The 25,441-nt window shown below is 43.4% G+C and overlaps 1 protein-coding gene across 1 annotated transcript in view; it reads right to left on the bottom strand.

Annotated features, from left to right (window-relative positions):
- Nucleotides 1–25,441, bottom strand: part of LOC311132520 (ADAMTS-like protein 1) — a gene marked incomplete at both ends in the record, with an annotated part of 305,351 nt that overhangs the window by 68,550 nt on the left and 211,360 nt on the right. The window contains 3 exons of the mRNA XM_084165793.1: nt 7,358–7,487; nt 10,972–11,252; nt 21,330–21,414. Coding sequence (XP_084021919.1) covers nt 7,358–7,487; nt 10,972–11,252; nt 21,330–21,414 — 496 coding nt within the window. The remainder of the gene's footprint in view (nt 1–7,357; nt 7,488–10,971; nt 11,253–21,329; nt 21,415–25,441) is intronic.

A 25,441-nucleotide genomic window follows, 5' to 3' on the forward strand; every position in this document is an offset into this window, starting at 1 on the left:
TACTGGCACAGACAATATTACAGTAAAGGAGATATGGGTAAATTAAGCTTTAGCATAAAGTTTGGAAGCAAGCCTGATGAACCAAACCACTCATCTTTCTGATGATACCAACAGATGTCATTACTTTGCTGCAGACACATTGAATATGATCTTTCACAAAAAAGTTATTAAATTCACATAAAATTACATCAGGATCCCTATAGGTCTTATTTTCAACAATAAATTGATATGGGATTGTTGTAGATGTCTTTTTCTTATTCAACAGTTGATTAATTTTCCAAGTTTACTTTATATTATTTAAGGATTCTTGGAATTTGTTAGTACAATATATATTTTGGGATATCCGAAGTAGGTGAGTAAATTTGTTCTTATATTTTTTGTAATTTTCAGAATTCAGGGGAGAGAGATTTGTGAGAAACGTGTTTTTTTTTTTTTCCTTTTTTGAGACCTGTTGTAAACCAAGATCTCCAGAACCCACCTTCTGCTCTGTTACGTGATTTAACTAAGGGAAAGCAGTGGTGAAATACAGAATTGAAAGATGTAAGAAAAGTCTGCTAAGCAGACTTGGACTGATTAAAAACATTTTCCAATGAAATATCTTCAATCAACATCTTAAAGCGCTCACAATTACTTTTGTTAAATATTCTACCTTTAATGGTACTAATCATTCCCATCTGTGCATTTCCATCTGCGAAAGATAAGTGGAAAATTGGAAAGTGTTCAGAAATGTCAGTATAAGGTATACCTGTATTACATTTACGTCATTTAGCAGACGCTCTTATCCAGAGCGACTTACAGTTAGTGCATACATTATTCTTTTTTATTTTCATACTGGCCCCCCGTGGGAATCAAACCCACAACCCTGGCGTTGCAAACGCCATGCTCTACCAACTGAGCTACCTCCCTGCAGGCCATTCCCTCCCCTACCCTGGACGACGCTGGGCCAATTGTGCGCCGCCCCATTGGTCTCCCGGTTGCGGCCGGCTACAGCAGAGCCTGGATTCGAACCAGGATCTCTAGTGGCACAGCTAGCACTGCGATGCAGTGCCTTAGACCACTGCGCCACTCGGGAGGCTATTAGCCACATTATTCAAAGAATTTGTACAAATATTATCAATAAGAGTGGCAGATGAACTGGTCACTCTTGTGGGCTTATAGATTAGGGGATACAGATAGCTGAAGTATAACATATTCAAAAGGTCAGATGTCAGTGAGTGGTTCTCAATTTTAAATACATTTATGTTGTAATCCCCCAATTGAAAACAAATGTTATCTTCATTATTAATGAAATCCAAGGTTGATTCAAGGATATCAATGAAACTACCAATGTCAGAATCGGGTGGCTGATAGATGCATCCAATGACCACTTTTTTTTACCACCAAAAAAGTAACAGGATGGAATTGATATGAAAAGAGATTTAACATCAATGTTATCAGATGTACAGTGGGGAAAAAAAGTATTTAGTCAGCCACCAATTGTGCAAGTTCTCCCACTTAAAAAGATCAGAGAGGCCTGTCATTTTCATCATAGGTACACGTCAACTATGACAGACAAAATGAGAAAAAATAATCCAGAAAATGACATTGTAGGATTTTTAATGAATTTATTGGCAAATTATGGTGGAAAATAAGTATTTCGTCAATAACAAAAGTTTCTCAATACTTTGTTATATACCCTTTGTTGGCAATGACACAGGTCAAACGTTTTCTGTAAGTCTTCACAAGGTTTTCACACACTGTTGCAGGTATTTTGGCCCATTCCTCCATGCAGATCTCCTCTAGAGCAGTGATGTTTTGGGGCTGTCGCTGGGCAACACGGACTTCCAACTCCCTCCAAAGATTTTCTATGGGGTTGAGATCTGGAGACTGGCTAGGCCACTCCAGGACCTTGAAATGCTTCTTACGAAGCCACTCCTTCGTTGCCCGGGCGGTGTGTTTGGGATCATTGTCATGCTGAAAGACCCAGCCACGTTTCATCTTCAATGCCCTTGCTGATGGAAGGAGGTTTTCACTCAAAATCTCACGATACATGGCCCCATTCATTCTTTCCTTTACACGGATCAGTCATCCTGGTCCCTTTGCAGAAAAACAGCCCCAAAGCATGATGTTTCCACCCCCATGCTTCACAGTAGGTATGGTGTTCTTTGGATGCAACTCAGCATTCTTTGTCTTCCAAACACGACGAGTTGAGTTTTTACCAAAAAGTTCTATTTTGGTTTCATCTGACCATATGACATTCTCCCAATCCTCTTCTGGATCATCCAAATGCACTCTAGCAAACTTCAGACGGGCCTGGACATGTACTGGCTTAAGCAGGGGGACACGTCTGGCACTGCAGGATTTGAGTCCCTGAGTGTGTTACTGATGGTAGGCTTTGTTACTTTGGTCCCAGCTCTCTGCAGGTCATTCACTAGGTCCCCCCGTGTGGTTCTGGGATTTTTGCTCACCGTTCTTGTGATCATTTTGACCCCACAGGGTGAGATCTTGCGTGGAGCCCCAGATCGAGGGAGATTACCAGTGGTCTTGTATGTCTTCCATTTCCTAATAATTGCTCCCACAGTTGATTTCTTCAAACCAAGCTGCTTACCTATTGCAGATTCAGTCTTCCCAGCCTGGTGCAGGTCTACAATTTTGTTTCTGGTGTCCTTTGACAGCTCTTTGGTCTTGGCCATAGTGGAGTTTGGAGTGTGACTGTTTGAGGTTGTGGACAGGTGTCTTTTATACTGATAACAAGTTCAAACAGGTGCCATTAATACAGGTAACGAGTGGAGGACAGAGGAGCCTCTTAAAGAAGAAGTTACAGATCTGTGAGAGCCAGAAATCTTGCTTGTTTGTAGGTGACCAAATACTTATTTTCCACCATAATTTGCAAATAAATTCATTAAAAATCCTACAATGTGATTTTCTGGTTAATTTTTTCTCAATTTGTCTGTCATAGTTGACGTGTACCTATGATGAAAATTACAGGCCTCTCTCATCTTTTTAAGTGGGAGAACTTGCACAATTGGTGGCTGACTAAATACTTATTTCCCCCACTGTAAGTGAGAGGTCCTCTCTTACAAAGAATTGACAACGTTTATGAACAAAAATCTAGCTACTCAAATTACAATCAAAACACACAACACCACATGAGACGTTCACGTTTCAGGAGAAGACCCAGATGCAGACAGTGTCGAAGTAACAAAAGTTGATATCAAAAGCAAACTACAGGTCAAGGTCAGGCAGAGGTCAGTAATCCAGATTAGAGTCCAAAAGGTACAGAACGGCAGGCAGTCTTCAATAATCAGGGCAGGCAGAGGTCAATAATCCAGGGTGGTGTGACAAGGTACAGAATTGCAGGCAGGCCCAGGGTCAGGGCAGGCAGAATGGTCAAAACTGGGAAAATAGGAACTTGAGAAAGACAGGAGCAAGTGGAAAAACGCTGGTAGGCTTGACAAAACAAAACGAACTGGCAACAGACAAAAAGAGAACAGAGGTATCAATACACTGGGGATAATGGGGAAGATGGGTGACACCTGGAGGAGGGTGGAGACAATCACAAAGACAGGTGAAACAAATCAGGGTGTGATAGTACCCCCCCTCTAGGGGTGCCACCTGGCATCCTACCTGGGCGCATACCTGGTTGACCGGGGTGCCAGCGTTGAAACTCAGCGAAGAGACCTGGGTCCAGGATGTCCCTAGCGGGGACCCAGCACCTCTCCTCTGGGCCATAACCCTCCCAGTCAACCAGGTACTGGAATTCCCTGCCCCACGGTCGAACCTTCAGGCGACAAAGGAAACAGTAGACAAAGGGCTGTGAGACATGGGTTTGATCCTAGAAACATGAAAAGTGGGATGTATACGGAGGGTCCGGGGCAACAGAAGACGAACAGCAGAGGGGCTCATGATCTTGGAGATGGGGAAAGGGCCGATAAACCGGGGAGAATGTTTGCGGGACTCCACCCGGAGGGGCAGATCTCGGGTGGACAGCCATACCTTCTACCCGAGACGATACCGGGGAGCCGGTATTGTCGATACCTGGAGGTGGTCTTGAGAAGAGCCTACCAGGCTCTCCTCCAGGTATGATGACAGCGGCGGACAAACATCTGGGCGAGGGTATGCCGACCTCTTCCTCTTGCTCCGGGAAGAGTGGGGGCTGATAACCCAGGGAACACTCAAAGGCCGAAAGACCCGTGGCAGAGCAGGGAAGGGTGTTGCAGGCGTATTCGACCCACACTAGTTGCTGGTTCCAGGTGGTGGGGTTGGCGGAGACCAGGCAGCGCAGAGACGTCTCCAGGTCTTGATTGGCTCGCTAAGACTGGCCGTTGGACTGAGGGTGGAAACCGGAGGAAAGGCTGGCCGACGACCCAATGAGTGTGAACAACGCATTCCAGAACCGGGACGAGAACTGAGGACCCCGGGTCGAAGACCATGTCCACTGGGAGGCCATGGATCCGGAAAACGTGCTGCACCATGAGCTGGGCCGTCTCATTGGCGGTGGATGTAGCTTGAGGAGAGGAATGAAGTGGGTGGCTATTGCCATCAGATGGGGGAAGACCCGTTACAAAGTCCAGGGATATGTGAGACCAGGGACGGTGAGAAACAGGCAGAGGTTGGAGGAGACCAGCCAGTGCTTGCTGAGGAGTCTTGTTCTGCGCACAGATTGTGCAGGCGGCAACGAACGCAGAGATGTCAGGAACCATGGTAGGCCACCAAAAGCGTTGTCGCACAATGGCCAGGGTCCGACGGGAGCCCGAGTGGCAGGCAAGCCTGGAGGAGTGGGCCCACTCCAGGATTGAGGAGCAGACAGCGTCAGGAACAAACATCTGGGCATCTGGGTTCGACTGGGAACGCTGCGCCTCCCGGACCTGCTTCCCTATTCCCCAACTGAGTGCCGTCACCAAGCACGAGGTGGGAAGGATGGTCTCGGATTCCGGGAGTGTAGTCTCGGGGCTATAGCGGTGTGACAGCGCATCTGGCTTTGGCTTGACATTCTTGGATCCCGGTCGGTATGAGAGGGAGAAGTTGAACCTGGTTAAAAGCAGGGCCCACATAGCTTGCCTGGAATTGAGATGCTTGGCAGAGCGGATATATTCCACAATGAAAAGATATTCCGCCCCCTCCTGCCAATGCCCCCTTCTCCAATGCCATCTTCACCGCGAGAGGCTCACGATTCCCCACATTATTATTCCTCTCCATGGTGTTGAGGCTATGGGAGAAGAAGGCGCAGGAATGTAACTTGAGGTATAGGGCCGAACATCCGAAGTGTCAGCCTCCACCATGAACTAGCGGGACGGGTCAGGATGAACCAAGATGGGAGCAGTGGTGAAACGGTGTTTGAGGGCCTGGAATGCCCGGTCAGCAGCTGGGACCATGTGAACGGAACCTTGGGAGAGGTGAGTGCAAACAGTGGGGAAGCCAGGGTGCTGTAACCCGGATAAAGTGGCGATAAAAGTCGGCGAAAACCAGGAAACGTTGCAGCTGCACTCTGGACGTAGGCTGGGGCCAATCCACCACCACTCTCACCTTCCCGGGATCGATCTGTACACTCCCTGCAGCGATGATATAGCCCAGGAAGGGGATGGTGGAGCGATGGAATTCACATTTCTTCACTTTCACAAAAAGCTGGTTCTCCAGGAGGCGTTGGAGGACCTGTCGGACGTGGAGCACGTGTTCTTGGACTGAGCGGGAGAAGATCAGGATGTCGTCGAGGTAGACGAAGTTGAAACGGTTCAACATATCGCGAAGAACATCATTAACCAGGGCCTGTAACACAGCTGGAGCATTGGTAAGGCCAAATGATACCCGAATCCACACCAGGTGGTAGATGTTCTGTAGGTCCAGCTTGGAGAATACGTTGGCCCCCTGGAGCTGCTTGAAGGCCGAGGAGATGAGTGGTAGCAGTTAGCGGTTCTTCACCGTGATGTCGTTGAGGCCCCGGTAGTTGATGCACGGGCGCAGGGTTTTGTCCTTCTTCTCCACAAAGAAGAACCCTGCACCGGCAGGGGAGGCAGAAGGATGGATGACCCCGGCAGCTAGGGAGTCCTCAATGTAGGAGAAACCCAAAACCACGGGACCTGAGGAGACTTAATTAGCAGGAATTGTATTGTCTCGCTGTGGTTCCCTGATACTCGTAGGTTGATGGGGGGTGGTATTGTGGGTGACCCGGGCTATAGAGCGCCCGTCCAGCGCGCTAATGTCCATGGGAATGGAGAGGTGCTGAGTGGGGATGCCCAGCTCGGACGCCAGGGTAGCGTCCATAAAGCTCTCATCGGCCCCAGAGTCGATGAGTACCTGAAGAGATTTCGACTGGTTCCCCCACAGCAAGATGGCATGAAAGGGGGTGTGAGTAAGGGGAATGGAAAAGTTATCGGTATGGTCCACCAGAGTACTCGCTCCTACCGGTGAGCCTGGTCTTTTAGTGGACAGGTGGACTCAAATGACCAGTAGTCCCGCAATACAGGCAACTCTTCGTGTGAAGCCTGTATTGTCGTTCAGCTGGAGACAGCCTAGCTCTGCCTAGTTGCATCGGCTCGGGAAGAGGTGAATCAGCAGACTTCGGAGACTCTCGGGGGAACTCGGGTAGCCTCGGGTTATCTCAGATTTCTGGAAGGGCCAACTTATTGTGGGAAGCTTGTGGAAGGCTACCCGAAACGTTTGACCCAAGTTAAACAATTTAAAGGCAATGCTACCAAATACTAATTGAGTGTATGTAAACGTCTGACCCACTGGGAATGTGATGAAAGAAATAAAAGCTGAAATAAATAATTCTCTCTACTATTATTCTGACATTTCACATTCTTAAAATAAAGTGGTGATACTAACTGACCTAAGACAAGGAATTTTTACTAGGATTAAATGTCAGGAATTGTGAAAAACTGAGTTTAAATGTCTTTGGCTAAGGTGTATGTAAACTTTCGACTTCAACTGTATATACTGTATTTATACTCTGTGTATATATCCTGTGTGTATATATATATATATTCCAGACTCTGACATTGCTCATTCTGATATTTCTTAAATGTGTGTATTGTTTTGTATTGCTAGGTTTTATTACTGCAGGTAAAAACACAAGCATTTCACTGCACCTGCGATTACATCTGCCAGTCTGTATACGCAACCAATAAACATTGATTTTATTTGTTTTGTTTTGGTCACTCAAAAGGCTATTTTAAATGGGAATCACAATGACTGTTCAGGACCTTTAAATGGGCTATGAATGTTCCAAAACCAAACAAGTATCCCGCAACATTCCCAATAAGCTGTGGAAATGTTGTATGCAAAATAACCATGGGGCAACCACGCTCTAATGGTTCATAGATGTTTTGTTATCTGGGTTGCCCCAAAACTTGGCCACATCAGGCTAGGTTTGTCTTACCTGGGAGGGCAGGTCTGGGCGCCACAGACCTGGAGGAGCTGTGGGGGCCGGTGTGAGTTCACACACAGACTCTCATCTGAGGCTTCCCTTGTCTGCTTGTTCAGACAGATCACCACCGCCTCCTTCACTCCTACAACCACAAAACATCACACCAGTCAGGGCAGGCATACACTTTATGGGCCGGTTTCCAAGACCCAAATTAAATTAATATCACTAACAAACCCAATTTCTGAATTCAAAAGTTATTTCATTAGGGTTTCATTTCATCTGGGTCTGAGAAACAAGCCCTTTTTGTTTTATCAGGCACTCTGGAAAACTGAACAGTTGTTGAATCATGTTGATTGGTTGATGTTAGAAGAAAGAAAATGGGACATAAGCCCTTCTCTATCAGCCTTTTCTAGGTGGCATCTGACTGCCTGGAGTCAAACCCTTCCTGGCACAACTCTGGCCTTAATTCTAGCAACACATTGGTCGCCACATAACTTCTCTTAGCAGCTTTTAAATCCACTTTGAGGAAAGGGGGTATTTGAAGGTGCAAAGTGAAATTCTCCCTCACTTAATCCCCCTCTCATTCATTCTACATTTTGGTAAGAGACACTGATGTAGTGCGAGAGTAAATGTAAGTGTAAAATATGAGAGCAGATAGACACCTGTAAAGCAAGCACACACATTCACATATATCGCTGTTCATAGGCACACATTAACACGTGCCGCAGGCACACATACACAAACATGAACATTGGAAACAGCAGGTGCAATGGAGCGACCCAAATATTAGGGCATTGTGAAAACAAGGCGTGATTGCATCAAATGGGGCGAAATGAACATCAAAACAGCAGAGATGCCTGCTATGGGTCTGGCCTGGTCCGCAGTAAATACATGTTCAGGGTGTGACGTCAGTCTGTGTTGAAGGTTGCCTAACATAAATCTATAACCCTGCTTCTTTCAGAGATTAATGGGGCAGCAGACGCTGTCCTTCTACTGTACTTCAAATGGGGTGCTGTGTGATGATCCACAGTCACTACTTTTACTACAGTCGTGGTCAAAAGTTTTGAGAATGACACAAGTTTGGGTCTACACAATGTTTGCTGCTTCAGTGTTTTTAGATATTTTTGTCAGATGTTACTATGGTATACTGAAGTATAATTACAAGCATTCCATAAGTGTCAAAGGCTTTTATTGACAATTACATTAAGTTTATGAAAAGAGTCAATATTTGCAGTGTTGACCCTTTTTTTTCAAGACCTCTGCAATCCGCCCAGGCATGCTGTCAATTAACTTCTGGGCCACATCCTGACTGATGGCAGCCCATTCTTGCATAATCAATGCTTGGAGTTTGTTAGAATTTGTTTGTTTTTGTTTGTCCACCCGTCTCTTGAGGATTGACCACAAGTTCTCAATGGGATTAAGGTCACTTAGTTATCACTTTTGCCTTATGGCAAGGTGCTCCATCATGCTGGAAAAGACATTGTTCGTCACCAAACTGTTCTTGGATGGTTGGGTGAAGTTGCTCTCGGAGGATGTGTTGGTACCATTCTTTATTCATGGCTGTGTTCTTAGGCAAAATTGTGAGTGAGCCACTCCCTTGGCTGAGAAGCAACCCCACACATGAATGATCTCAGGATGCTTTACTGTTGGCATGACACAGGACTGATGGTAGCGCTCACCTTGTCTTCTCCGGACAAGCTTTTTTCCGGATGCCCCAAACAATCGGAAAGGGAATTCATCAGAGAAAATGGCTTTACCCCAGTCCTCAGCAGTCGAATCCCTGTACCTTTTGCACAATATCAGTCTGTCCCTGATGTTTTTCCTGGGGAGAAGTGGCTTCCTCGCTGCCCTTCTTGACACCAGGCCATCCTCCAAAAGTCTTCGCCTCACTGTGCTTGCAGATGCACTCACACCTGCCTGCTGCCATTCCTGAGCAAGCTCTGCACTGGTGGTGCCCCGATCCCGCAGCTGAATCAACTTTAGGAGACGGTCCTGGCACTTGCTGGACTTTCTTGGGCGCCCTGAAGCCTTCTTCACAACAATTGAACCTCTCTCCTTGAAGTTCTTGATGATCTGATAAATGGTTGATTTAGGTGCAGTCTTACTAGCAGCAATATCCTTGCCTGTGAAGCCATTTTTGTGCAAAGCAATGATGACGGCATGTGTTTCCTTGCAGGTAACCATGGTTAACAGAGGAAGAACAACGATTTCAAGCACTACCCTCCTTTTAAAGCTTCCAGTCTGTTATTCTAACTCAATCAGCATGACAGAGTGATCTCCAGCCTTGTCCTCGTCAACACTCTCACCTGTGTTAACGAGAGAATCAATGACATGATATCAGCTGGTCCTTTTGTGGCAGGGCTGAAATGCAGTGGAAATGTTTTTTTGGGATTAAGTTCATTTCCATGGCAAAGACGGACTTTGCAATTAATTGCAATTCATCTGATCACTCTTCATAACATTCTGGAGTATATGCAAATTGGCATCATAAAAACTGAGGCAGCAGACTTTGTGAAAATTAATATTTGTGTAATTCTCAAAACTTTTGACCAAGACTGTACACCACTAAAGGCTACCATCCCACTACTGTAATACAGTCAATACCTCTACTACTAAATTAGCCTACATTTTTCAACACTAAGCAATTTCAACTTCTAAACTTCTTTAACTATCATAAAAATAGTTTTGGCCAGGTGAAGAAAGCCACACAGTTTCTCTTTATGTAAAATGACCTTTCTAGTCTGTATTTATTTTAGTTTTTTGCTGCTTGGGGGCTTATCTACAGTACATTTACATTTACGTCATTTAGCAGACGCTCTTATCCAGAGCGACTTACAAATTGGTGCATTCCCTTTATGATAGCCAGTGGGTACTATCAGTATAACAGTACTATTATGTATTCCTCAACAATAACATAGCACTAACACATGAACAAAACCTTAATGGAATGCTATCCCAAAGTCATTTTATGATTTTATAAACACAATATTAACAAACTGCTTCCATTATTTCTATTTTTTTTTTTACCCCTTTTTTATATTATCCAATTGGTAGTTACAGTCTTGTCTCATCGCTGCAACTCCCTTACGGACTCGGGAGAGGTGAAGGTCAAGAGCGTCCTCCAAAATACGACCCTGCCAAGCCGCACTGCTTCTTGACACACTGCTTACTTAACCCGGAAGCCAGCCGCACCAATGTGTCGGAGGAAACACTGTCCAACTGATGACAGCTTGCAGGCGCCCGGCCCGCCTCAAGGAGTTGTTAGAGCACGATGAGACAAGGAAATTCCATCCTGCCAAACTCTCCCCTAACCTGGATGACGCCAGGCCAATTGTGCGCCGCCTCAAGGGGTCTCCCAGGCAGCTGTCACACCCTGGGATCGAACCCAAGGCTGTAGTGATGCCTCAGCACTGCGACACAGTGCCTTAGAACGCTGCGCCACTCGGGAGGCCCCAGTGCTTTCATTTCTAAACGGTAAAACAGATATGTATGAAAATACCCTAAACTAAAAGGTGACGTTCTGTACTGTTGCCAAATAAAAAAAATATGTAGTTTCACTGTCCAAATACATATCGAGGTGAGTGTTTCTGTTGGCGCAATTGACTGTGAGCACCCTTGCATCATACCTCCACCACAGCTCTCGGAGCACTCTGTGAAGCCCTCATACTCCCAGTCATGGAGCTCCTCTTTCTGTGGGGACCCATCTTCCTCTTCTTGGCCTTCTAGCCCAGGGCAGGGGGTGCGGTAGCAGGGCTGGCTTTCTGGAGGCTTGGGCCCCTCACACTCATCATCGGGTAGGTCAGTCACAGACTGGGAGAAGGACAGCAGGATCTGGCACTTCACTGCACGCCGCTGTGTCCCTGCACCACATGTCCTACTGCAAGGCAACCAGGGTCCGCGGATAAACCTACACAGATGCACAAGTGCGCATACATGGATGTGTACGCACACACATGGACGTGTATGCACACACAAATGCAAAAAAAGCACCGGTATTAGTAAAGACGTATTCTCCTGAATAATTGTAGGCTGGCATGGATGTGCTGAGTGCAGAGCAGCAGTAATGCAAAATTAACATAGGGAATGATGTCGGTTTTGGCATCTCCTCCCTCTCATAGGTTTTAGTAATTTGCTGCTAAGTTCATGAATTGACAAAGCATTTCTGAAATCCAGCTCTGCTGCGGTTAACTAAACAGATGTGAAGCATTAGGGTCGGCCTCTCTTGGGTAAATTGCTTTTGATTTTTCCTTCCTCGTCTTTAAGAATTAATTAGAGAGGGGAAATGCTTATAGATCAATGGACTTCATTGGCCTCTCTGAAGCTGGAACAATTGATTGCCAACTCTCTTTCACAAGTGTGAAATAGATGACGCCCAGGGCTGTCAAACATTCAACTGCACAAAGAAAGATGAGAGAAAGAGGGAAGAGAGAGAGAGCGAAAGAGGGAAAGAGACTAGCAGAGAAAGAGAGAATGGGATGGAGAGCACGTAGCAGGGGAGCAGGAGAGATGTCTGGGCCCTGACCAAGAGCAGATCTTGTCTAATTTCCCAGCTAGCGCAAAAAGTTCTAAGAAAATAATTGTTAGAGTGTGGTTGCCTCATGGTTATTTTGCATATAACCTCCCACAACTTTCTGGGAATGTTGGAGGATAGTTGCTTGGCTTTGGAACATTCTCAGAACATTTAAGAGGTCATACAATAAGTTTTGTAGTGATTCATATGTTGTTGATGTAAAGAATATATGTTGGTCGGTGGTGTGTAATGAGGTGCAAACAGACACTGCACTTGACACATTTATGAAATTGCTTATTCCAGTTACTATAAGCATGCACCCATTAAGAAAATGACTGTAAAAACAGTTAAATCCATGTGGATTGATGAGGAATTGAAAAATTGTATGGTTGAGAGGGATGAGGCAAAAGGAATGGCAAATAAGTCTGGCTGCACAACCGATTGGCAAACGTATTGCAAATTGAGAAATCATGTGACTAAACTGAATAAAAAGAAGACGAAACAACACTATGAAACAAGGATAAATGACATAAAGAATGATAGTAAAAAGCTTTGGATCACCTTAAATACAATTTTGGGGAAAAAGGCAAACTCAGCTCCATCATTCATTGAATCCGATGGCTCATTAATCCCAAAACCAACTGATATTGCCAACTACTTTAATAATTTTTAATTGGCAAGATTAGCAAACGTAGGCATGACATGCCAGCAACAATTGCTGACACTACACATCCAAGTATATCTGACCAAATTATGAAAGACAAGCATTGTAAATTTGAAATCTGTAAAGCGAGTGTGGAAGAGGTGAAAAAAATATTGTTGTCTATTAACAATGACAAGCCACCGGGCTCTGACAACTTGGATGGAAAATTACTGAGAATAATAGCGGACAATATTGCCACTCCTATTTGCCATATTTTCAATTTAAGCCTACAAGAATGTGTGTGCCCCAAGGCTTGGAAGCAAAAGTCATTCCGCTACCTGAGAATAGTAAAGCACCCTGTACTGGCTCAAACAGCCGACCAATTAGCCTGTTACCAAGCCTTAGTAATCCATCGGAAAAAATTGTGTTTGACCAGATACAATGCTATTTTACAGTAAACAAATTGACAACAAACTTTCAGCATCCTTATAGAGAAGGACATTCAACAAGCACAGCACTTACACAAATGACTGATGATTGGCTGAGAGAAATTGATGATAAAAAGATTGTGGGGGCTGTTTTGTTAGACTTCAGTGTGGCTTTTGACATTATCGATCATAGTCTGCTGCTGGAAAAACATATGTTTTATGGCTTTACACCCCCTGCTATTTTACAGTTTACATTTTTAGTCATTTAGCAGACGCTCTTATCCAGAGCGACTTATAGGAGCAATTAGGGTTAAGTGCCTTGCTCAAGAGCACATCGACAGATTTTTCACCTAGTCGGCTCGGGGATTAGAACCAGCGACCTTTCGGTTACTGGCACAATGCTCTTACCCACTAACCTACCTGCTATAATGTGGATAAAGAGTTACTTCTCTAACAGAACACAGAGGGTGTTCTTTAATGGAAGCCACTCAAAAAATTATCCAGGTAGAATCAGGAATTCCCCAGGGCAGCTGTCTAGGCCCGTTACTTTTCCCCATCTTTACTAACGACATGCCACTGGCTTTGAGTAAAGGAGTGTATCTATGTATGCGGATGACTCAACACTATACACATCAGCTACTACAGCAACTGAAATAACTGCAACACTGAACAAAGAGTTGCAGTTAGTTTCGGAATGGGTGGCAAGGAAAAAGTTAGTCCTAAATATTTCCAAAACTAAAAGCATTGTATTTGGGTCAAATCATTCACTAAACCCTAAACCTCAACTACATCTCGTAATGAATAATATGGAAATTGAGCAAGTTGAGGTGACTAAACTGCTTGGAGTAACCCTGGATTGTAAACTGTCATGGTCAGAGCATATTGATGCAACAGTAGCTAAGATGGGGAGAAGTATGTCCATAATTAAGCGCTGCTCTGCCTTCTTAACAACACTATCAACAAGGCAGGTCTGACAGGCCATCGTTTTGTCGCACCTAGACTACTGTTCAGTAGTGTGGTCAGGTGCCACAAAGAGAGACTTGGGAAAATTGTAGTTGGCTCAGAACAGGGCAGCACGGCTGGCCCTTAAAAGTACATGGAGAGCTAACATGAATGACATGCATGTCAGTCACTCCTGGCTTAGAGTGGAAGAGAGATTGACTTCATCGCTTTTTGTTTTTGTAAGAGGTGTTGACAAGCTGAATGTATCGAGCTGTCTGTTTGGAATACTGGCACACAGCTCGGACACCCATGCAAACCCCACAAGACATGCCACAAGAGGTCTCTTCACAGTCCCCATTTTCTCAAAAGTGGGGTTACACTTTTATAATCTTTCAAAGCAGAATTACTTTCCCATTGTTCCTCAACTGCAGTGTATGATATACCATTTTCTAGCTCAGAGTCTCTACTTTTATCCAGTGTAAAAAACACAATTTCAAATTTTGCTACATAAAACCGAATCCAGGTGTCAGGTCAGAAATTGACAATAATCCGATGAGTGACAATATTAGGCCTATAAATTGTCAAATTGTACATGAAGAGATGGGCACATCTTGTAATTGACAGATACAGGGAAAGGAGCATCACTTTATCAAATTCTCCTTCAGAGTCACATGCATCTAAAACATGTTGATTTCTATATAGTATCAGATAGAGCATATTCCGTAGTTTCTTTAACACTTACCTTTGTCAGATAACTCTCAAAATTCAAGAGGTGCAGCTCTATTTTATAATTTCACTTTTTCCAAAACGATCCGTGCACATGACCACTCGCGCGGCAGAATTGCTCTGGCTACTAAACAAAAACAAGCAACATAATAAATGTGCTATTCTGTCGTCAATGGATGAATGGGCGATAGAAACCAGATAGAAACTGATAATGGTGCATGTGTCTTCAATGAACTGAATGATGAGGAGGGTGAAGAGGGTGATTGAATTTGATTGATCTGAATGATGAAGGTGAAGAGGATGATTGAATTTAGAACAATAGTGTAATGATGATGAAGAATTGTGGGCGTTGTAGGCGGTCTAATAATTTATTAGACCGCCTACAATTTAAGGCTGGAAATGGTATATAATTTCCCCTCGGAGAGTCAAATCAGACACTGAGTACAATATACAATGTGTGTAGTTCACAATGGCAACCCCAAGCAAAGGAATGGACGCACTAACAGCATTGCAAATGCTGCAGAATTTAGATGAGTTGGAGAAGGATGGAGGATCGGATATTGAGCTTGAAATCGACCTGGCTGATGAATCTTCATCTGATTCTGATGTTGACTTCGTGCCTCCGCCTCCGATGCCTGAGCCTCGCAGCAGAAAAAACAGAACAGAGCCAACTGAGACGGGGATCCCAACTGCCACGGTGAGACATGGATGAACTCAAAGCAGTTATTGCACTCTTGTATGTCCGCGGGGCATACGGCAGAAAGAGAATGAATGTGGAGTCATTTTGGTCTGATAGGTATGGGGTGGACTTTTTCGAGAGACCATGCCATGCAATTGCTTCACAGAGATTATGCGACACCTGCGGCAGGTACCCACGGAACAAAGCCAATGAAAACTGTGTGCAGCGCAACCGATTTGTTTGTGGGGCATGCTCACACAAAGCCCTGAAGCTGTGAGCTGACTGTGGAACCGACGCATAAAGAGAAGACGAGATTGATTCATGTGTAATGGGATGCGTATAAGGGCACAACACATTGTCTGATACAATCAAGAAAATTACGTTTTTTATATCTTGTCATGAATATATTTCCACAAATATGTACAGTGGGGAAAAAAAGTATTTAGTCAGCCACCAATTGTGCAAGTTCTCCCACTTAAAAAGATGAGAGAGGCCTGTAATTTTCATCATAGGTACACGTCAACTATGACAGACAAATTGAGAAAAAATTATCTAGAAAATCACATTGTAGGATTTTTAATGAATTTATTTGCAAATGATGGTGGAAAATAAGTATTTGGTCACCTACAAACAAGCAAGATTTCTGGCTCTCACAGATCTGTAACTTCTTCTTTAAGAGGCTCCTCTGTCCTCCACTCGTTACCTGTATTAATGGCACCTGTTTGAACTTGTTATCAGTATAAAAGACACCTGTCCACAACCTCAAACAGTCACACTCCAAACTCCACTATGGCCAAGACCAAAGAGCTGTCAAAGGACACCAGAAACAAAATTGTAGACCTGCACCAGGCTGGGAAGACTGAATCTGCAATAGGTAAGCAGCTTGGTTTGAAGAAATCAACTGTGGGAGCAATTATTAGGAAATGGAAGACATACAAGACCACTGATAATCTCCCTCGATCTGGGGCTCCACGCAAGATCTCACGCCGTGGGGTCAAAATGATCACAAGAACGGTGAGCAAAAATCCCAGAACCACACGGGGGGACCTAGTGAATGACCTGCAGAGAGCTGGGACCAAAGTAACAAAGCCTACCATCAGTAACACACTACGCCGCCAGGGACTCAAATCCTGCAGTGCCAGACGTGTCCCCCTGCTTAAGCCAGTACATGTCCAGGCCCGTCTGAAGTTTGCTAGAGTGCATTTGGATGATCCAGAAGAGGATTGGGAGAATGTCATATGGTCAGATGAAACCAAAATATAACTTTTTGGTAAAAACTCAACTCGTCGTGTTTGGAGGACAAAGAATGCTGAGTTGCATCCAAAGAACACCATACCTACTGTGAAGCATTGGGGTGGAAACATCATGCTTTGGGGCTGTTTTTCTGCAAAGGGACCAAGACGACTGATCCGTGTAAAGGAAAGAATGAATGGGGCCATGTATCGTGAGATTTTGAGTGAAAACCTCCTTCCATCAGCAAGGGCATTGAAGATGAAACGTGGCTGGGTCTTTCAGCATGACAATGATCCCAAACACACCGCCCGGGCAACGAAGGAGTGGCTTCGTAAGAAGCATTTCAAGGTCCTGGAGTGGCCTAGCCAGTCTCCAGATCTCAACCCCATAGGAAATCTTTGGAGGGAGTTGAAAGTCCGTGTTGCCCAGCGACAGCCCCAAAACATCACTGCTCTAGAGGAGATCTGCATGGAGGAATGGGCCAAAATACCAGCAACAGTGTGTGAAAACCTTGTGAAGACTTACAGAAAACGTTTGACCTGTGTCATTGCCAACAAAGGGTATATAACAAAGTATTGAGAAACTTTTGTTATTGACCAAATACTTATTTTCCACCATAATTTGCAAATAAATTCATAAAAAATCCTACAATGTGATTTTCTGGATTTATTTTCCTCATTTTTTCTGTCATAGTTGAGGTGTACCTATGATGAAAATTACAGGCCTCTCTCATCTTTTTAAGTGGGAGAACTTGCACAATTGGTGGCTGACTAAATACTTTTCCCCCCCACTGTATTTATGCAATTCATCCTTTGCAATTGTTCATGCACTGGTGCCTTTGTTTCGGAATAATTTCACCTGTTCACCTGGCTGGTTATATTCTTATCTTTTTCCTTCCTGCTTTGTCAAAAGAAGCTATAACTGGACTTTATTCATTACTATAACTCTATTACTAATCGAATCTACAAATAAAGTTGATCAAATGGATTACACAGTAATCCGAAAATAGTCTATAGGCCTAAGTTTTTTCTAGGACTTACCTTCTAAAACATATATTTTACTCTAACTAAACAAATAACTATTGTTGTTATTTATTTGAATTGATTTATTTCCACAAATAATTATTTATGCAATTAATCCTTTACAATCGTTTATGCGCTATTTAGCAAGCATTGGTGCTTATGTTGGTGCTTATGTTTGCACACCTTGCGGGTTGATATGCATCTGATGCATTTGCTAAAGGGGACAAAGTTCTCTAGCGGATACTTATAGGCTGAAAGGCCAGGTGGTTCTAGAGTTAACATGGTTCATCATGGTAATGTCCTTTTAAGTTTTTAAGGGGATAGATCAGCTATCTATTTAGCAGATAGAATGAAATAATTTTAATTGCATAATTTCTTATCCCTTATATATAGTGCATTTGGAAAGTATTCAGACCACATTTTGTTACATTACAGCCTAAACAGATTAAATTGTTTTTGGCTGCTAAGGGGTGCGTCCTTGATAAAGCAAAAACTGTTTTTTTGAAATTATAGCTAATTTAATTTATCAGTACTTTGTTGAAGCATCTGAGGCAGCGATTACAGCCTCGAGTCTTCTTGGGTATGACGCTACAAGCTTGGCACACCTGTATTTGGGGAGTTTCTCTCATTCCGCTCTGCAGATCCTCTCAACCTCTGTCAGGATGGATGGGGACCGTCGCTGCACAGGTATTTTCAGGTCTCTCCAGAGATGTTTGATCGGGTTCAAGTCCGGGCGCTGGCTGGGCCACTCAAGGACATTCAGAGACTTGTCCGGATGCCACTCCTGCGTTGTCTTGGCTGTGTGCTTAGGGTCATTGTCCTGTTGGAAGGTGAACCTTCGTCCCAGTCTGAGGTCCTGAGTGCTCTGTAGCAGGTTTTCATCAAGGATCACTCTGTACTTTGCTCCATTCATCTTTCCCTCGATCCTGACTATTCTCCCAGTTCCTGCCGCTGAAAAACATCCCCACTGCATGACGCTGCCACAACCATGTTTCGCCGTAGGGATGGTGCCAAGTTTCCTCCAGACGTGACGCTTGGTATTCAGGCCAAAGAGTTCAATCTTGGTTTCATCAGACCAGAGAATATTGTTTCTCATGGTCTGAGAGTCTTTAGGTGCCTTTTGGCAAACTCCAAGCGCGCTGTCATATGCCTTTTACTGAGGAGTGGCCTCCGTCTGGCCACTCTACAATAAAAGCCTGATTGGTGGAGTGCTGCAGAGATGGCTGTTCTTCTGGAAGATTCTCCCATCTCTACAGAGGAACTCTGGAGCGCAGTCAGATTGACCATCGGGTTCCTGGTCACCTCCCTGACCAAGGCCCTTATCCCCCGATTGCTCAGTTTGGCCGGGCGGCCAGCTCTAGGAAGAGTCTTGGTGGTTCCAAACTTCTTCCATTTAAGAATGATGGAGGCCACTGTGTACTTGGGGACCTTCAATGCTGCAGAAATGTTTAGGTACCCTTCCCCAGATCTGTGCCTTGACACAATCCTGTCTCTGAGCTCTACGGACAATTCCTTCGACCTCATGGCTTGGTTGTTGCTCTGACATGCACTGTCAACTGTGGGACCTTATATAGACAGGTGTGTGCATTTCCAAATCATGTCCAATCAATTGAATTTACCACAGGTGGACTCCAATCAAGTTGTAGAAACATCTCAAGGATGATCAATGTAAACAGGATGCACCGGAGTTCAATTTCGAGTCTCATAGCAAAGGGTCTGAATACTTATGTATATAAGGTATTTTTGTTTTTGATTTTTATTACATTTGCAAAAATGTCTAAAAACCTGTTTTCGCTTTGTCATTCTGGGGTATTGTGTGTAGATTGATGAGGTGGAAAATACTTTTATCCATTTTAGAATAAGGCTGCAACATAACAAAATGTGGAAAAGGTCAAAGGGTCTGAATACTTTCCAAATGCGCTGTATAGGGTCTTTGATGACCCTAAAAAGTTCCAAGTTGATAGGCCATTGTGAAGTGGATTAACAAAGGATTTAAATGGAACGTAAAATCAGATTTCCTGATTGATCAATAACCCAGCCATCTCTTAACCAACTAGCTTTTCGCAAACTAAGTTAAGAGATGTACCATGGGCCTACATAACGAATTTGGTGATATTTGGACTTATGATTCATAATACGTTTTTCAAAGGTTTTCCAAAATGTGCAAGATGGAGGAAAATCTATCATGACGGATCTTATGGGTGCTTGAGGTAAATGTGTTTAGCATGAGTAGAGACACCTACATACAAAGTTTCAAGTCTCTAGCTCAAACGGGGCAGCATAAATTAGGGTTTAAGTGAGACTGCTTATAACCAAGTTACTCATGGCCTTTAGTCAAGAACATTAGAAGATTTTATGCACTACTTTAGAAAAAAAGATTATACTCTCGCTCCTATACAGTCTTATTAAAATTGGATACATACTGTGCCATGTGAAAGGTAGATCAAGGTAGCAGCCAAAATTGATTTTCAATGCAGAAGTTGATCAAGGAATTATTCAAGTGATTGATACTGGAGTCGTTGGTTGTTACCAGCCTTGACAAATGTGTTCCAACTGCAAAAGGGGACGAGATCTCTCAATTACTTACAAACACTGGTGGGTTGGAAGTGAATTAAACCTCATATTGTTGAGAAATATAAACATCTACAGAACTACTGCTGTCTAGGCAGGCTTTGCCCGAAAAAAGGGCTGTCGACATGACCAGACCTACAATACGATACAATATACTTTATTGCCCATTTACATTGAAATTCATTTTGTGAAGTCAGTATACAAATACACAAAAACAATACAATAATAATACACAGTACAGAAAAAACTTGAAAGTTAGGAGTTAGTGCACACTTATCCACAGTCTCTGTGGCCTACTGTCGACCATGTATTGGGCCTACATTTGTCCTATGTCCCACTGTTCAGCAGCCGGATTGCTGTTGGAATGAAACTTACAGCGGACTTCATGGCAACGGAAAGGCCCCTAGTCTACCTTGGTGTAACCTCCAGGTAAATCACAGCCATTGGATCGGGAGCCTATTGCAGACAAACTGTATCAGGGCCTGGCTCTCTCTTGGCTCCCCCAACAGACCAACGTTACATTTGTGAAACAGATATTTCCTATTGTAAATCTTCCCTGTTTTGTGTTCTGCATCAGGAGACATCGTACTGTAACCGTGCCTTCTTCTCAATATATTACCACATGGCCTGGACACCTGTGATGGTTTCAACTGAGATCCGCTTTTGAGAGGAACACCGGTTGTAACCTGCTCACATAATGAGCACAGGCTAGCCCACAGTAATCCTACATCAGCACAACACGGTCTAGCCCAGCACGGCCCATATGCTGCAGCAAATTTGCCACAAACTTGCGGGAAGTTTGCAGCAACAAATTCATTTTTTCAATCACGTGGTCTTGGTTATACGCAACTTTGTTGAGTTCATTTACATTAACTTGCTGTGTGACAAAGACATGCAAACCATTCACTAATGCAGTTATTTGGTGAAAGCTTCAAGATAATAGGTTACTGAAATTAACAACCATATCTCTGTCACTAACAAACACAGTCATGGGTGGGTATCACTCACATTCACTTGAAAGGCATGCTGGGAAATATGCAAATACAGATGTACACCCTACAGTGTTGAGAGAACACCTCCAGTCATTACAAACTAATCGCCTTGTACTGAATAAACGTGTATCATTGAACAGTTGAGCTGGAACAAAAGCTTGCAATCCTGTGCGTCTCCAAGATCTGGACCAAAGAACACTGTTAGCAGTAATGGGCCCCTGGAGGCCTTGGCACTTACGTGGGCTCTTCAGACACAGTTGTGTCCTCCTCCAACTCGATGGCCTGTTTGAACCATGGAGGCTTGGCCTCTACCGAGAGCTTTTCTATAGCGGTGGAGAAAGTAAGAGAAAGAGAGTGCGTGAGTGAGCAAGCGAGCCAGAAAGCAAGCAAGTGAGTGTGAGCAACAGAGTGTGAGAGATAGAGGGGAGTTGAAAGAGGGAGAAGGAAAGACAAAGACATACAAACCGATGAGGGGAGAAAGTGAGACAGAGAAGGGGGGAGGATACAAGAAGTGAGAGGAGAGAAATACATGCGAGAGAGAGAGACAGGGCAAATATTGGTACAGGTCAGGCCCTTCCACATGCCTGTACTTGTATAACATATTCAAGCATGCCAGAATCATTTACAGCGAATCCGCTGACCATTCGTGTGACCACTATTTAAGTGATGCTACAGAGTTGTATAATTTCAGCCTTTAATTTTGAAAGTAATGCTCACTAGCCAAAACATTGTGTACTACCTCATCCATTTCCTATGATACAGTATATTAAGTCCTGCTTTTTTTTTTTTTTTACAATATTTTGCAATTTGTATGAGATATGAATTCCAATTCGTATACTATGTTACGAATTTGTAAGTGCTTAAGATTCCGGAATGCATCTTTAACCCAGTTAAAATAACATCTTCTCAGGTAACACTTTATAATACTGTTCAGTACTAAACCATTTATAAGGCATTTACAAACAGTTTGCTCACCATTAATTAATCATTTACTCCCACATTTGTAAATGTTAGTAAGGTAGTTAATACATTTGATTAACTTTTAAATGATGTATTACTAATGATTCATAAGATCATTCATGAGATGTTTAATGTCTAATCATTAGTAAAGTATTTTTGTAGTCCCTAATCTATTTATACTTAAAAAATACTTTATAAATGTCTTGAGTGACCAGTGTAATATCTCACAAAAAGATGGACATGTCATTGGTAGACATTCAAGAAGTACCTGATGCTCCCTTTTAAACTCTGTCTATTTTTGTGGACCCAGTATCCAACCTGTCAATTACGGTTAAATATGTTTTATTACATACCATTTGTAAGCTACAGCAATTGTCTTTCTAGAAATCGAAGTCAAATCTTGCTGCTGGCAATATCTTACGCATGCTTGAGTAGCTAATCAAGAGTTTTACCAATTTTCTCCTGGAGGACTACAAAGGACTACAGAGTACAGGAATGGGGGACACTCGCATCTTTTACTCAGGAGGATTCCTTCATAGTTTTAAGAGTATAAAACAAACCCTGAGTAAGTAGCTGAAAAAATGACTTCTTCAAATTTGAATTCTACAGAAAAAGCTCAAACATTGAGGAGGTAGGAAATCCATTCATGAGTCAAAAGATTTCACACAGAACTGTACGTCTCCCTCTCTTCTCCCTCTATGCAGTTTCTGACTCTCTGCAGCCAGTTAAAAAAGTACATTTTCCGCCTCTCACTCAGGCCCCTTTAAGACTGGCACTGTTTAATGAACAGTCTCCAACAAACAAGACTCTACTAATCCAAGAGTTCATCAATGACAAGTTTCACGTTTTATTAGTCGTATACAGGATACACATGGTATACACCGTCCAACGAAATGCTTACTTGCAGGTTCCTTTTCGACAATACAACAACAATAAGAAATAATAAAATATAAAAATATGTACATAAAGTAAATGCCTCAGTAGAATATAATAAACATTTTAGCATGAGAATAATACAGGAACGCACAATTTATAGTCCAAATGACCTGGGAATAGGGTGGCTTCGAAGTTTACCAGTAAACTACCATAATTTTGGTAACTTTCAAGGAATATATGGAATGTTTTCAGATGATATCTAGTGGCCTTTTTGGGTACTTCAGATTATCGCTGGGCCTCTGTGTGGCCTTATCACATGTAATATACACTTCATGATCGAAAGTATTTGGACACCTGATCGTCAAACATCTCATTCCAAAATCATTGGCATTAATATGGAGTTGGTCCCCCCTTTGCTGCTATAACAGCCTCCACACTTCTGGGAAAGCTTTCCACTAGATATTGGAACATTGCTGAAACAGGAAAGGGCCTTCCCCAAATGGTTGCCACAAAGTTGGAAGCACAGAATTGCATAGACCGTCATTGTATGCTGTAGCGTTAAGATTTCCCTTCACTGGAACAAAGGGGCCTAGCCCGAACCATAAAAACAGCCCCAGACCATTATTCCTCCTCCACCAAACTTTACAGTTGGCACTATGCATTCGGGCAGGTAGCGTTCTCCTGGCATCCGCCGAACCCAGATTTGTCCGTCGGACTACCAGATGGTGAAGAGTGATTCATCACTCCAGAGAACGCGTTTCCACTGCTCCAGAGTCCAATGGCGGCGAGCTTTACACCACTCCAGCTGACACTTGGCATTGCATATGGTGATCTTAGACTTGTGTGCGGCTGCTCGACTCATGAAGTTCCCTCGAACAGTTCTTGTGCTGACGTTACTTCCAGAGGCAGTTTGAAATTCGGTAGTGAGTGTTGCAACCGAGGACAGACTAATTTTATGCGCTACTTGCTTCAGCACTCAGCGGTCCCAGTCTGTGAGCTTGTATGGCCTACCACTACGCGGCTGAGCCGTTGTTGCTCCTAGACGTTTCCACTTCACAATAACAGCACTTACAGTGGACTGGGGCAGCTCTAGCAGGGCAGATATTTGATGAACTGACTTGTTGGAAAGGTGGCATCCTATGGCAGTGCCACATTGAAAGTCAGTGAGCTCTTCAATAAGGCCATTCTACTGCCAATGTTTGACTATGGAGATTGCATGGCGGTGTGCTCAATTTTATACACCTGTCAGCAACGGGTGTGGCTGAAATAGCCGAATCCACTAATTTGAAGGGGTGTCCACATACTTTTGTATGCATACTGTTTATTTAAATAAATCAAATAACATGATTTTTAAATAAAAATTGAATGACAAAAGTATAAAACATAATCCTAAATATAAACATTCAACTTCAATATGTGGGTTGCAGCATGAAATATCATTTATATATATTGTTTTACACACATTTACTTTACTATGTCAATTTGTCTTTGTTGTAAATGTTTTGGGCCCAAACTGGTGGCAGTTGTGAAAAAATACAATAGTTGGAACAGTTGCAGAGTTGATTGAAAATAATTTAATTGATGCTTTTTTAATTAATTAAGCTATTTTCTCTGGAACCACATGGTCAGGTAGCCTAGCGGTTAAGAGCATTGGGCCAGTAACCGAAAGGTCGCAGGTTTGAATCCCCGAGCAAACTACGTGACAAATCTGGAGATAAATAACCTTGAGCAAGGCACTTAACCCTAATTGCTCCTGCAAGTCGCTCTGGGTAAGAGTAAAATGTCTAGAAACTCATGGACATGGATATACACATTTTGCCTGTCCCTGCTGGCTTATCATTTTTAGTACATGGCTTTTAAAATTAAGTGCTCTAGTCAATCAGATCCTCTTTAGCCGATATCAGCATAGCGTTTGTTTTGGCTGTGTCAGAAGTGGAACTGCATTAGAGATGTCAAATCCACAAGTGACTCCCGGCATTATACCTAAAGCGGATATTGCCATTGGTTGCACAGAGTCACATTAACAGAAATCCCATGCAGCCTTGTTTAGAAGTTCAAACACTGGAATGTGAGATGTAATCTACACACCTCGATTTGGATGATAGAAATCCTCATTATTTAGTTTAATGATTTTTCTATTTGAGCGTAATTGCCTACACGTTCTCGGTCTGAATATCTAACGAGAGTGGTGTGGCTTTGTGATAATGATCGCAAGAGCAGCAGCTCAGCAATTTGACGCTCCAACGCAGTTCCACCTCAGACACCACCAAAACATCCGCTATGCGGGTGTTTGCTATCGGCGCTTAACATTTGATCTGATTGAATCTAGGCCTGTCTCCCAGTCCTCTCACTGTGATTCTCATCTTTCGCCCCCCTAAAACAAACATAACACCATATAAAGAGAGACCTAAGACAACAACATAGCATGGCAGCAACACATGACAACACAGCATGGTAGCAACACAACATGACAACAACATGGTAGGAACACAACATGGCAGCAGCACAACATGG

Source organism: Coregonus lavaretus, assembly GCF_964263955.1.
Source record: "Coregonus lavaretus genome assembly, chromosome: 7".
Classification (NCBI taxonomy): Eukaryota; Metazoa; Chordata; class Actinopteri; order Salmoniformes; family Salmonidae; genus Coregonus; species Coregonus lavaretus.